This window comes from Colletotrichum godetiae (genome assembly GCF_030913485.1).
Source record: "Colletotrichum godetiae strain CBS 193.32 chromosome Unknown BDP55scaffold_60, whole genome shotgun sequence".
In the NCBI taxonomy this organism is placed as follows: Eukaryota; Fungi; Ascomycota; class Sordariomycetes; order Glomerellales; family Glomerellaceae; genus Colletotrichum; species Colletotrichum godetiae.
This window is the reverse complement of record NW_026851308.1, coordinates 46154-59273: the sequence shown is the minus strand read 5'-3', so window position 1 is coordinate 59273 and position 13120 is coordinate 46154. Positions and strand designations below refer to the sequence as shown.

Here is a 13120-nt window from a genome sequence, read left to right as displayed (position 1 = left end):
TGTCATAGCGCTAGAAGCGCCACACACATGGCTCCAATGGCTACTACAGAGAGCCTCAAGAACGGCACTGAGTCCGGACCCAGCCATATCAATGTGTCCAAAGCCAACGGATACCACTTAGACAGCAACGGCACCAATGGTCACAACGGCCACAACGGCTCGACTCCCAGGTATACCGGCTTCTCGCCTGCCTCTACAGACTCACGCCCACAGACAGCGTCTTCAAAATCTTATCAAGAGGAACCCCCATACAATGGCATCAGATACAGCAAATCTCACAGAATCCCAACATTCGGAATCCACGAAGAAGACAACGCCCCTAGATCCAGGAGTTACGCCAACATCCGCACATATGCCGACGATGCTAGGAGGCAATATCCTCGCATATCCAAGCCGGTCGAGCTGATGCGCAGCAGTTATGATGTCGTTGTCATTGGTTCAGGGTACGGTGGTGCGGTCGCCGCATCTCGCCTCGCCCGTTGCCAAGATGCCAACGGCAAGCGTCAGTCTGTATGTGTACTGGAGCGAGGCCAGGAGAAGTGGCCTGGTGAATATCCTACTGGAGTCCTCGATGCCTTTGACGAGGTTCACGTTTCTGGCGAGTTTGCCCCTGGTTGGCTCCCCAGCACAACCGTCGAAAGGGGTGACCCGACTGGCATGTATCACTTGATCTTCGGAAAGGGGTTGAATGCTATTGTTGGCAATGGTAATTTCTTACATCCCAAATACGTTGAAAACATGTTGCTAATCAATGACAGGCCTGGGTGGCACGAGTCTGATGAACGCCAATGTCTTCCTTGAAGCGAACGAGGCCACATTGTCTATGCCCATCTGGCCCAAGTCCATCAGGGAGAATCCAAAGTGTCTGAAGAAGTGTAAGTCATCCGTCTTATGAACATTTTGTAAACCTTTGTAGACATCACTGACAACTAATCATCCAGTTTACCAAAGAGCTCGGGATGTTCTTGAGCCCACCCAATACCCAGATGACTGGCCGGAACTTCCCAAAGTCAACCTCTTCAAGAAGCAGGCCGCCGCTCTTGGCATGTCCGACAAGTTCAAGATGGTCCCTCAAACAACTAGGTTCCGCAATGGACCCAACAGTACTGGTGTGGAGATGACTCCTTCAGCTTTGACCGGCCAGGATTGCACTGGTGTCAATGATGGCTCCAAGACGACTACATTGGTGACTTACTTGGCCGATGCCTGGAACTGGGGTGCAGAAATGTTCTGCGAGAGCGAGGTTCGTTTCATCAAGAAGGCCGACCCGCGTATTGGAGGCTACCTCATTTTCTTTGCCTGGCACGGACGGAACCGTGGTCACTTCAAGGCCAATCTCCACGGAGACTTGATGTGGGTGCATGCTAAGGAGTGCGTCTTTCTTGGTGCCGGTGCTATTGGTAGCACGGAGATCCTCCTCCGTAGCAAGGAGATGGGGTTGCCCCTGAGTCCCCGTGTCGGCGAAAATATGAGCGGAAATGGCGATATGTTGGCTTTTGGGTATGTCTGGAACTTACTGCCAAGGGGAACATGCGACTGACAGTCATCAGATATAATATGGACGAGGAGGCGAACGCGATCGGAAAGCCTTTCCCGAACCCATATAACCCCATTGGGCCTACCATCAACTCCGTCATTGATGATCGCGAAGGACACGAGAACCCTCTTGATGGCTATGTTATTCAAGAGGGAGCGATTCCTCGCTCTTTGACACCTTTCCTCCAAACACTACTGGAGATGATGCCTGGCAGTATCGAAGCCACTGGAGAACCGTTCCAGGAGAAGGTCCGCTCCGCGTTCGCTCGGTACTCGAGCCATCTGTTCGGCGCGTATCGCCAAGGCGGATCCATGGACAATACTCAGGTCTACCTTGTCATGTCCCATGATAGCAGTCAGGCTATGCTCACTCTCAAGGACGACAAGCCAGTTCTCGAGTTCCTCGGAGTTGGTCGCAGCGACCATGTCCGCAAACTCAACGACTTGCTGGCCAAGGCTACGCAGGCTATGGGCGGAACTTTTGTCAACAACCCTTTTCATGCCTTGATGGGAGGCCAGCAAGTAACAGTTCACCCTATCGGGTAAGTTTGACCTCGAATCTCTCGTAAACTATTCTAACGAAACTTACAGTGGAGCTTGCATGGCCCGCGATGATACTGGCGCTTCCGGTGTCACCAACGATGTTGGTGAGGTATTCGCCGGAGATGACGACGAGACCCATCCTGGATTCATTGTCACCGACGCCTCTGTCATTCCCGGTGCCATTGGTGTCAATCCCTTTGCCACAATTACAGCCCTGGCTGAGCGCTCCGTCGACGCTTACATCCATAGGAGAGACCTCAAGATCCACCCCAACAAGAACGGCATCTTGGACCTCTTTGGGGAGCCTCAGTTTGCGCCAAAAGAATCAAACGAAACAGCAGAGACTGAGGTCGAGATTAAGAGGATTGATGAGGCAAGCTCACTCATTCGCCATGCCGATCAGTCCAAGGCTGGAGGCTTCGGCTTTACCGAAGTCATGTCTGGTTTCGTCCACCGTGACGATGGGCTGGTGACCGACAAGCGGGCCACTTATGAGCTGGCATACCGAGCAGCCAAGAGCCTTTGCGAGAGCGCCAGATTCTTCCTCAGTGTGCAGGCTTTCAACACGAAGTCTATGATCAAGGAGCCCGACCACTCTGCCATGCTGACGGGTACCTTTGTCTGCCCCTCTCTTCGCGGTTCTCCTTTCATGGTCCAGAGAGGCGACTTTAACCTCTTCATTCTGGACCAGAAGGCACCGGGAACTCGCAATATGACGTACGACTTTGACCTTCGAGGCATCCACGGCGAGAAGTACCACTTCCACGGATACAAGGTCGTCGATTCATCTGTCGCCCTGGCTCCTTGGCAGTTCTGGAAGGCTACGAGCACACTTTATGTCACCATCACCGAGCACAGTCGCGACCTGGAGGCCGTCCACGACTGCGACGAACCGTGGCGCCGCGGAAAGGTTGTCGCCAAGGGCATCATGCACATCCAATTCGCCGACTTTGTCTCTCAGATCATGACCATGACCCCCACGGGGAGCAGTCTTATCAAGAAGGCCTACAGCGCGGCGAGCTTCCTCACCTACTTCACTCGCAAGTCGCTCTCCCTCTTCCTGGCGCCCTTTACTCCCCTCCAGTATCCCAGCGTCACCTACAACGGCTACGTCAACGACACTCCTCCCAAAGCATCCTTCGTCATCGTCGCACGGGACGGCGTCAAGACGCGCATGCACATGTGGGAGCCGACCAACCCGAACATTGACACCAAGAACCTCTTCATGATCCCCGGTGCCGCGGTTGATCACCAGATCTACGCCCTGCCCACGATCAAGTACAACGCGGTCAACTACTTCACCCGCGCCGGCTACCGCGTCTTCATCGCTGTCCACCGCATCGGCCAGCTCATGGTCGCCCAGAATAACTGGACGACCTACGACGCCCGCCTGGACCTGCAGGCCTGCCTCGAGTACATCCGCGAAAAGTACGCCGACGGCAACTCCAAAGAGAACAAGGTCTACTGCATCGCCCACTGCATGGGCAGCGTCGCCTTCTCCACGGGTCTCCTGGACGGCACCATCCCCTCCAACTGGGTCCACGGCATCACCGGCAGCCAGGTCTTCATGAACCCCATCTGGGCGCCCCTCAACATGGCCAAGGTCATGATCGGCCCCATCCCCATGGACAAGCTCTACAAGATGGTCCTCGGCAACTGGTTCTCCTGCAGCACAGCCAAGGACGACAGCTTCCTCCAGCGCGCCCTCAACGAGGCTCTGAGGCTGTACCCGGAAGAGCGCAAGGAGATTTGCAATAACGCGAGCTGTCACCGCTGCACCCTCGTCTTCGGCCGCTGCTGGAATCACAACAACCTCAACGAGGCGACGCACCGCCAAATCGACCGCTTCTTCGGCGGCGTCAACATGACGCAGCTCCAGCTGCTAATGAAGCAAGGCTTCGAGGGCCACGTCATGACAAACGGCCCGCTCTTCCGCCCGCTCACGACGCCGGAGAACATTCGTCGCCTCCGTGGCGTTCCCGTCATGCTCTTCGTCGGCCGGGATAACGCCGTGCTCACGCCCGAGGCGACGGAGCGCACGTACGAGATCCTGTGCGATACCTTTGGCTCGCACGGCGGAGACGGCCAGGGCGGGCTCCAGTACCGCCGTCGTGTCGTTCCGGGGTACGGACATCTTGACTGCTGGATGGGTCGCAACGCGTGGAAGGACGTGTTCCCGTTTGTCAGGGAGGAGGTCGATCGCGTCGTTCGCGGCGAGGAGTACCAATTTGTCGACCCTGATGATAAGTTCTCTCGTATGGTGGACAGCGGCGAGCTGCTCTACTAAGTGGATAACTCACCATTGTACCATCATCTTGTTCGCGGCCGTGTTTACTGGGTTTCGGGACGTTTCTCACCAAAGAGTCGAAAAGTATATCGATACCCCTCCATTCCTTATCAAAATGTAACAAGAGCGTGGGGATAATAATCTGAGATTGGGATAATCTTCAAAAACGTTGGACAGCAAATTGGATTTAGACGGGCGAAAAAGAGGGGGAAATTTCACACTCACTGAGGTGGACTGGAGTTTGGGGTGGATCTTTGTCATTCGTTGTCTTCTTCAGGACACAGAAGCAGAGCATGCTCGCATCTGCATCGTTCATTCCGTAAGAGGTATTTCAAAGTTAGGTACCGAATACTCAAACCTATCGGCATCAAAGAAAAAAGCCACAGATACTGTACAGAAACGCCAGTGACCTTGCCGATTTCCCAGTTTCATACACACATTAAGTTCGTCCTTCTTTGACCACCGCACCCTTCAAGGCCCCCATGATACAGACAGAGGGATCGCCCCCCCAAAGACAATCGTACTTGTACATCATGCTTTTCTTTCGCACGAATCATCCTCTCACAACATCTCATGTAGGGACTTGACGTAGTTTGCTTCCAGCGCATCCCGGTCAACCACCCCGGCCTTCCTCTCGATCATCCGCGGCGGCGTCCATGACTCGTCAAAAACCAACCGGACATCGTCGCGATAGATGAAGCTCTGGCGGTGCCACTCCTCCTCACTAGATGCCTCGATCCTGCCCAGCGCCACGTCAAGCTGCTCCACGACGACGCCAGACCCATCGTCTTCCCACGCGATCCAGGCCATCGTCTTGCCGCCCTCCACGTCAACCTTGAGCGAGGAAGAACCCCACTCGAACGTCCCGCTGGTGAGCCCCGGGGCGGAAATCTCAACGATCTGGCCCCTCCTCCGCTTCTGTTGGTTCGTTGCCGCGGACGAAGTCGATGTGACAACACGGGTAAGCTTGACTTCGAAAACGCCCTTGGCCGTCGCGAACCCTCCCCTAGCGAAGCTGAGCCACTTTGTCAGGTGCGGGCGAACGGTCCACTCTGCGCCGGCAGGGGCGAGGAGCTCGATCCCCAAAATATCCGAGGTGAGGGCGCTCGTGGGGCCCGAGGACCAGCCGTGACAGTGGGAGTTACGGGCTGCGGACCTGTAGGCTGGGTACTTTAAGCCGCCGTCGACCATGAACCCCTCAGCCAGCGTGCTGTTTGTGAAGCCCGGCCCATCGAGGAGGTAGGACCACTCGAGGAGCATCAGCTCGACGGCGGAGTCGTGCTCGTCGGCCGCAGCGTGGGCGAGGAGCTCAAAGGAGGAGACAAAGGGTGAGATGACATTGGGAAATTCGACTGCTGGCGCGCCGTATTTACCCCAGCGGGATCGTAGCTTCTCCGAGACGACGGCACGTCGGGAACGCGGCGTAGCACCGGAAATGAGAGCCCAGCTGTTGCCATCTTGGGGGTCAGTGTGCTCGGGGCCGCGACAGCCGCGTCGACCAATGTTGTCCGAGTAGAGGCCGGTATCACCACAGTAGAGTTGCTGGATGCCGGCATTGAGGGCGCGGCGCACGCCTGACCAGACCCCTCGCGGGCGCGCCGCCGGGCTATCGTCGTGAAGCCACTCTGCTAGTTTGATGCTCTTTTCCAAGGCGGCGCTGAGGATGGCGCTGGCTTCTAGGTTGTGGCCGGTCATCCCTGGGCGCAGCCAGTCTGCGGCGCTGGTGACATGGAGGAGGCCGGTGTGGTCCACCTTGTCGATGCTGACGTTGAGAGCCTTTACGTAGTCCGGCCAGCGTTCTGCTAGCCAATCCAGGTCGCCAGAGTACTTGACGTAGTTGTAGGCGCCTAGTAGAGTGTGTAGGTGGTATGTATCACTGAATTCGCCGTGAAGGCCCAACGGTGGACCGGCCCATGGTAACGATCCGTCTGCGTATTGATGGTCGAACAGTACGTTGAGGGCATTGCGGACAGCTACCATGTCATATGTGCTGACGGCAATACCGGGCACCGCAATGAACATGTCGCCGGGCCAGACAACGCGATCACGCTTTGCGCCATCGGTCGTGACGGCCGTGCCGTTTGCGATTGTGAAGTTGGAGTACCAAGAACCTGTCGGCGACTCGTTGTGGTCCCAGTCGCGGTTGTAGTCGATGATGGCCGAACCTTCTCGAGGGTCGATGGTCGAGAGTTGGAGAGTGTATGCGCCGGCGTACCAGATGCGATTAAGCATGTCGCTTGAGCTGTGGAAGTAGCCCGAATACGCACGACCGTTGGACTGCGAAGGAAAGGCGGTGCAGTTTACCCAGAGGCCTTTGAGCGTGACCCAAGGCTTCTTGTACGGGTCTCTGTCGACGGCTCCTTCGAGTGACGCTTGTTCCTCGTCTTCTCCCAATACTGCCTGCCCCTTGGGCCGCGGTATTTCAACGGAATTATCGTCTTTGAGGACAGGGTACTCCGGCATCGTCAACGTGAGGTACTTGAAGCCACCCCGTATAAAGTCCTTCCCCACGCAGACCGTGCCGGTCTTGTCGTCAAACTCGAAGTGTAGCGGCAGGTCTCGGTCTAGCTTCTCTGTCGTGGTGTCCGGCTGCGGTCCGGCATACAATGAGGACTCGGAATACGCCAGGGAGATCTCGGGGTCGTTTCCAGTAGACGATACATCGAAGCATACACTATCAAGCAGCCACTGGTTAGCAAGGGAGATGCGCTCCACGGGGAACAGGGCCCGGGAACGAACCGTCCAGCAATGTTCTCCTCAAACTCCAGCGTCAACATCCCGCCAGGGCCGATTGTGATGCCGTGTTGGAACGTCCGTCCCGCTTCGACGCCGACCTCCACGGCCTCGAGCCCCGACGTCGTGATGTTCCCCTCTACATTCCATATGCGATGGGGAATGATATGAGTTTTGTCTGTTGGTGCTTTTATGTATCTCTCCCAAGGCCCCCTAAAGACCGGCGTGTCGGGGAGACTATTCGGATCGATAAACGGAGGCTGCAGCGCCGCCAGGACCACGCGCGGCGCCAGCATCGAGACGAGGGCGGCCCATTTCGCGGGCGGTATCGTGGACTTCATTGCTTCGGCTCAGCTGGAACACGACGAGCGTTACAATCGACACAAGGGGAAACAAGGTCGACGAATTTAGTTGTACATTCAATAGGTCGAGGCCATCCGGAGCAGAAATTCTCGGGGAAAGGTTATAGATCGGAGGTCGTTGTGCAGGTTGAAAAGTCCGGAGGCTGTAAGGGACGGGGGCCCTGTTGAAAGGGATCGACGCACGAGCTATGGTTTTTGCCCACGAACAGAGTCCGTTGCAGATTTGGGGGGGCAGGCACCACCACCTCGAGGTCGTTGCACCTGTGACCTGCGTGCCCGCGTGCCGAGCTAGCTACCTACCCCGCGTCCCACCCCCGGCCCCGCAGCCCCCGGCCGCCGATCGCCGCGAAACTCTATGCACCTGGCCATTCCAGGGCATACGAAGCCACGCTCCACTACCCGTTACTTATCCACATCCCACTTGTAGATTTAATGCCCTTTGACAGCCATATCTTCCTCGGAGTGATCCATTTCGCAGACTGGTCCTCCTTGAAACGAGACTCATGAGCCTCTCAATGTAAACGTCCGCGATGGCAAAAACTGTTGAATGACTAAGTACCTCCCTTCACCTATATTGAACCACCCGGAAGTGGGGTTGCAGCAGAAATCTCCCAGTTTCAGACCAGACCGAACCCGAGACGTTCGTAATCCACCGTATTCCAGACAATTACCTTGTCTCATCACGGCAAATGAAGACTTTTCAAGACGGGGTTCACTTACGATAGAACGGAAAACCCGAGTAATGACACTACGCGGCCAGCCATTGTATGCGGCCTTGCTTCGGCCGGATCGACTATATGCGTTCACATTCTATCCACGTCGGCTGTGCTTGAATACCTTACTCAGAGCAGATATGTGGGACTCTTATGACGTGTGTTGCGTTGCTTCACTCTATTTTTTGTCCTCGATATTGCGCCAGCATAGGTAACCCACAAAAAGTACCACCCATTCTATCATGCGTCTAGTCCGTCCAGCTCTATCAGCTTCGTAACCAGCTTTATCACCTCATTATTTGTGAGATCCAACCCAGGGTTCTCAATTTTCATCGCAATCACGTCATCGACCATACCCCGAAGTCTCGACACCAAGACTCCCAACAGCGCCCAGCCCCGAAGGCGTACCCATTCGTCGACAACCAGTCCTCGTCCCAGCGTATCTAGATTGATAGCACCGGAGAACAATAGCAAAGTGTAGGCGTTGAAAGCTGGGTAGAAAGTTAGCATGGTAGTCTTGACTGCCAACGAAACGAACTAAAACTTACGTGTAAGATCTCGAATGAATGTCTTGCTGGTGGAAATCATCGTGAAGTACGACATGAACGAAGCGTTACCCGTGAACCCCTGGCTGCCAAAGAGCGTACTGCTGGGATGCACAAACACTCTGCCCTGCTCCTGAGCAAAGTACTTGATCAGCCTTGCCTCCGGATCCAACTCCTTTGCACCGGAAACCGTGCTGGTGAACTTCTTATCGGGGTACTGGATCCGCGCAATCTGCGGGTTGAACGCCGAAGCCGTGATCGCACGTAAAAGAGTCATGCCGCCGGATTTGCTCTGTCCCTGAGTAGCGGCGGATTTGCTCGTCTCGACGATACCGATTTCCGCGAGGGCCGAATAGTACTGCATGCGCGTCGCCGATATGTCGTTGAGCGTAAGCCACGAGAGGAAGTTATCGTCGCAAAAGTTGCGAAGCTGCCGTTGTCCCACCCCATCGCCGCGCATCTCGTCCCACTGCTTGAAAGCCTCGAGATCGGTGAGCAGGTCGCCGTCCCCGTTGGAGAACTTCATGCGCGCGTCCTTTGCCTGATCGCGCTTGTCCGGAGGTGACATGAAGGGACTGCGGGTGCTGAGAATGGCGGCAATGGTGACCGAGTCGTCCAAGCAGCCAAAGATGGCACCGTACACCATGAGCTTTGCGCATCGTAAGTCGGCGGGAATCATGGCTAGTTGCTGACCCAGTGCGGTCATCTCGTCTCCATCCAACGCACCCATTCTGCGCAGGAGCTTGATTGCGCCATCGACTGCTGTGCTATCGGGCGGCGTAGGCGACTGGGAGAGGAACCCGGCCACATTTCTCATACCCATGGCTCGTACGGACAGACACATCTGCTCTAGCGGCACTCTTCTGATCTCCGGGTCCGGCCGTTCAGCCATCTGTTGTTCGAGATTTTTGGTGTACAGCTTGTAGCACTTGCCGGCTTGGACTCTGCCGGCGCGACCACGCCGTTGCTTGCACGCCGCTCGAGAAGCCCAGTTTTCCTCCAACTTCCTCATGTTGTTCACAGGGTCGTATGTAGTCTCCTTCACCTTGCCGCTGTCGATAACGGCGACGATATCGTCAATCGTGATTGAAGTCTCCGCCACGTTGGTGGCAACCACAATCTTCCTCTTGCCATGTGGAGGACTGGTGAAGACACGTTTCTGCTCTTTGGTCTCTAACGAGGCATGGAGAGGTAGAACATGTAGCGAGGAGAAAGACCGCAGAACACCACATGCCCTGTTGATCTCTGCCACTCCGGGTAAGAAGATGAGGATTCCGCCCGACTTGCCCGTATGAGAGAGATCTGCGTCAATTTCCCGGACAGTCTCTGCCAAAAGGTCGTAGTTGATGCGATGGCCCAGTTTTTGAATCACCTTGCCCATAGCATCGCCTCGTCCGCCGTCTCCATCAATCATGTCACCCCTGAAACCCGTCATGTTGATGATGTCGTCAAGGTAGAAATCGTCGACGGGGTACGTTCTTCCAGCAATCTCCACCATGCCAACATCCAAGCCTTGCGAGGTGAAGTAGTAGTTGAAGGATGCAGCATCAAGCGTAGCACTCATGAGCACCAACTTCAGAAGGTTCCTCCTCGTCTTCATGACCTCTCTGACAATCGTGAGGAGGAAGTCTGTATCCAGACTGCGTTCGTGAACTTCATCAATGACGATGTGACTGACATCTGCAAGCGACGCCGCCACATCCTCAATCTTCCCACCAGAAGTCTGCAGCCTCCGCAGTAGCACACCAGTCGTCACGAATATGATCTTTGTGTTGTTGCTTCTACGATTCTCGCCACGGATGGCGTAACCGATTTCGTCACCAACTCTGCTACATCGCTCCTCAGCGACACGGTCGGCCAAACCAAGCGCGGAGATTCTCCTGGGCTGTGTCACAAGCATGTTGACACACTTGCCCAGGCCTCTGTTGTACAGGTCGTCCAGAATGAACTGCATCGACTGCGTTGACTTTCCGGAACCAGTCTCACCACTGATGATGGTGACGTGGTTATGTTCGACGGTCTGGACAATCTTGTCACGAACCTGCCACGCAGGTAACTTTTGACGCTTCGACATCATCTTCTCCCACGCCGGATCCTCCGTTCTTCTCAGCCAGTCGTCTCTTGATCGCTCGTCAGGTGTCCACGAGATCGGCTTAGGAGCTCTCTGGGATTTGTTCGAGGCTCTTTGCGACCGGGCTTCGTTGGGTATCTCGGACGCCGTTGAAGCTACCGCTGAAATGTCCGACAGTTTTCCTGGCCGTTCAATGATGTCGTTGATATTTTGCTGGATCCAGTCAATGGCAACAAAGACCTTCATAGGCTCCTCCCAGTAAGAGTCGTCCAGATACCCAATCGTCTGCTTGATAATCGACAGCTTGATCTGTGCCGGAAGAGGTGCCACGACGGCAAAGTTGAGCTGAGCAGGGTAATTCGGCGTCTTGCGAACCTGAACGGCCGCCTCTACCGGCTTCCCTGCGTTCTTGACCTTTTCAAGCTTTACTTGGATAATGTCCGCTGAGGTCTTCTTGAACAGATCACCGAAGGAAGACTCCATCGCAGAAACTTCGTCGTCCCAGAGCTCATCCGCCGAAACACCCGGGGGAAGAAGATCTTCCGCGGTCGACCGCGACTCGTCTCCCGACACTTGTCCCAAGAGGCGGAGCTGAAGGAGTTCGGCCGCCCGGCCTTCGCTGCCACCAGCCTCTTCAAGCACGCGGGCGCATAGGTCGAGGGCGTAACCGGATTCCGAGAGACGCTTGATAACGGCCTCCTTTTTAAGGTCCATGGATGCGACCGAGATACCCGCCGCATAGCTTTCCGGCAGTGCCCACCTCGGCAGATCGTCCTCGGGCACGTGAATCAACAACCACTCAAGTGTCTCCTCACGATCCTTGCAGATCTCCGTGGCTTCCTCGACGTGACTCCGTCGGAAGCCCAGCTTGCTGAGCTCCTCGACAATCGCCTTCTTCTGCGCCGCTGGTATTTGAATCTTGTTTGGGTTCCAAACAACATACTTTTGAATAAGCGCCTCGACCTGGGTTCGCGAGCGCTTGCCCATCTCAATCTTTGGCGCCGTCACCCAGCCCTTCATAGCGTTTGCGCCGGCTAACCCAGATGCGCCGGGCATCGACTTTGCCTTCTCCTTGGCCGCCTCCGCCTCCTTGCGTTTCTTCTCCGCCGCAGCCTTGGTGTCCTTCCTCTCCATGAGAGTCTTGAACGGGTCCGCGTCGTACATCCACGCCTTGCCGTCCTTCACGTCCTGCTTCTTGATTTCCTGGAAGTCTTTCCACATGGACTTGTAGTCTGGCGGCAGCACCATATGCTTATTCTGCATGCTGCATACCCTAAAGAGGGCGTACGTTGCGGCGGCATGTCTCGCCTCCAGGGCAGTCGGCCTGGTGAGCAGGTGCTTGAAATCCGGCGCAATTTTGAATGAGTCCAGGGTCATGAGCTCCTTCGTCTTGGGGTCCTTCGCGCTGAGGGTGATGAAGCAGGCATATCCCTCGGGCGTCTTGCGCATGTCGTAGACTGGCTTCTCCCACTGCTGCTTCTGGCAGTACTCATTAAAGAGGTTCTGCGGCAGCTTTCCGGTCCACGACGACCCGCCGATGATCTGTTTGACGGTGGGCTTGTTGGCAGCTGGACCGGCGGCCTGCTCCATGAGCGATAAACCTGCAGTCTTCTTGCCTTTGGGGCCATCTTTGGACGACGATGCGGCTGCTTGCGCCGCCGGGGCTGGCGCGGCGGCCTTGTCCTTCCCTTTGCCTTTCTTGGGCGGTGCCATGGTTTGGCGGCGTATCGAGATGTTGTCTATGGGCAATACTGGGCCATGGAAGATTCTGTTGGCGGAGAATATGAGAAAGCGGTGGGTTTGATCGTGAGCCAGATCAACTGGATTAGGGCGTCGTCGAATGAGCTCGTTGCGATGTCACTGAAAGCACTGGGAAATTTTATTTGCCCGTGGATTCCCCAGCGCTGGCTGGGTGGTTGTTGGAGCCCAGTTGCAGAAAGCCACCTGCCGTTAGCGGTTGCAGAGGCGGTTTGCAGTGGCCACTCAGCGACCTTGACGTCGCGTCCTGGCGGCTGGGCTGGCACTGGATGGAGGGGCACGGCTCTTCCTGCAGCTCCCCCGCTGTGGGTACCTCGATTACGGGCGACCTTGAATCGGAACTCCTTTGAAGGGTCCAGCCGGATCTCCAATCTGCCTGATGCACATTCACATTCGCCGTCGTGCCTAGACAGCGATTGGTCGCAACGAGGGCGCAAGTCACAACTGTCAAGCTACGGAGCCCTTGTTACCATTGTGACCTTAAGTAAAGGATGGCTCATTGAATACGGGCACATCTTGGGCGACACGCAAAGCCTCCCCCACGCCCAGCTCTTTCCATCATCGAGGCAGAC

At 55.9% G+C, this 13120-nt stretch overlaps 3 protein-coding genes across 3 annotated transcripts; 1 reads left to right on the top strand and 2 right to left on the bottom strand.

The window, feature by feature from the left end:
- Positions 1-27: 27 nt before the first annotated feature.
- Positions 28-4366, top strand: BDP55DRAFT_563062 (glucose-methanol-choline oxidoreductase; the record flags this gene model as incomplete). Its single annotated transcript, XM_060570203.1, has 5 exons — positions 28-706; positions 759-875; positions 942-1500; positions 1551-2078; positions 2128-4366. 5 exons carry the CDS (start codon positions 28-30, stop codon positions 4364-4366), a joined length of 4122 nt encoding a protein of 1373 aa, XP_060424202.1.
- A 561-nt stretch (positions 4367-4927) lies between these two features.
- Positions 4928-7440, bottom strand: BDP55DRAFT_733239 (Six-hairpin glycosidase-like protein; the record flags this gene model as incomplete). Its single annotated transcript, XM_060580057.1, has 2 exons — positions 4928-7040; positions 7106-7440. The coding sequence occupies 2 exons, from the start codon at positions 7438-7440 to the stop codon at positions 4928-4930; spliced, it is 2448 nt and encodes an 815-aa protein (XP_060424201.1).
- Positions 7441-8414: 974 nt separating this feature from the next.
- On the bottom strand, positions 8415-12503 carry BDP55DRAFT_562918 (helicase associated domain-containing protein; the record flags this gene model as incomplete). Its single annotated transcript, XM_060570193.1, has 2 exons — positions 8415-8665; positions 8723-12503. The coding sequence occupies 2 exons, from the start codon at positions 12501-12503 to the stop codon at positions 8415-8417; spliced, it is 4032 nt and encodes a 1343-aa protein (XP_060424200.1).
- Positions 12504-13120: the final 617 nt, after the last annotated feature.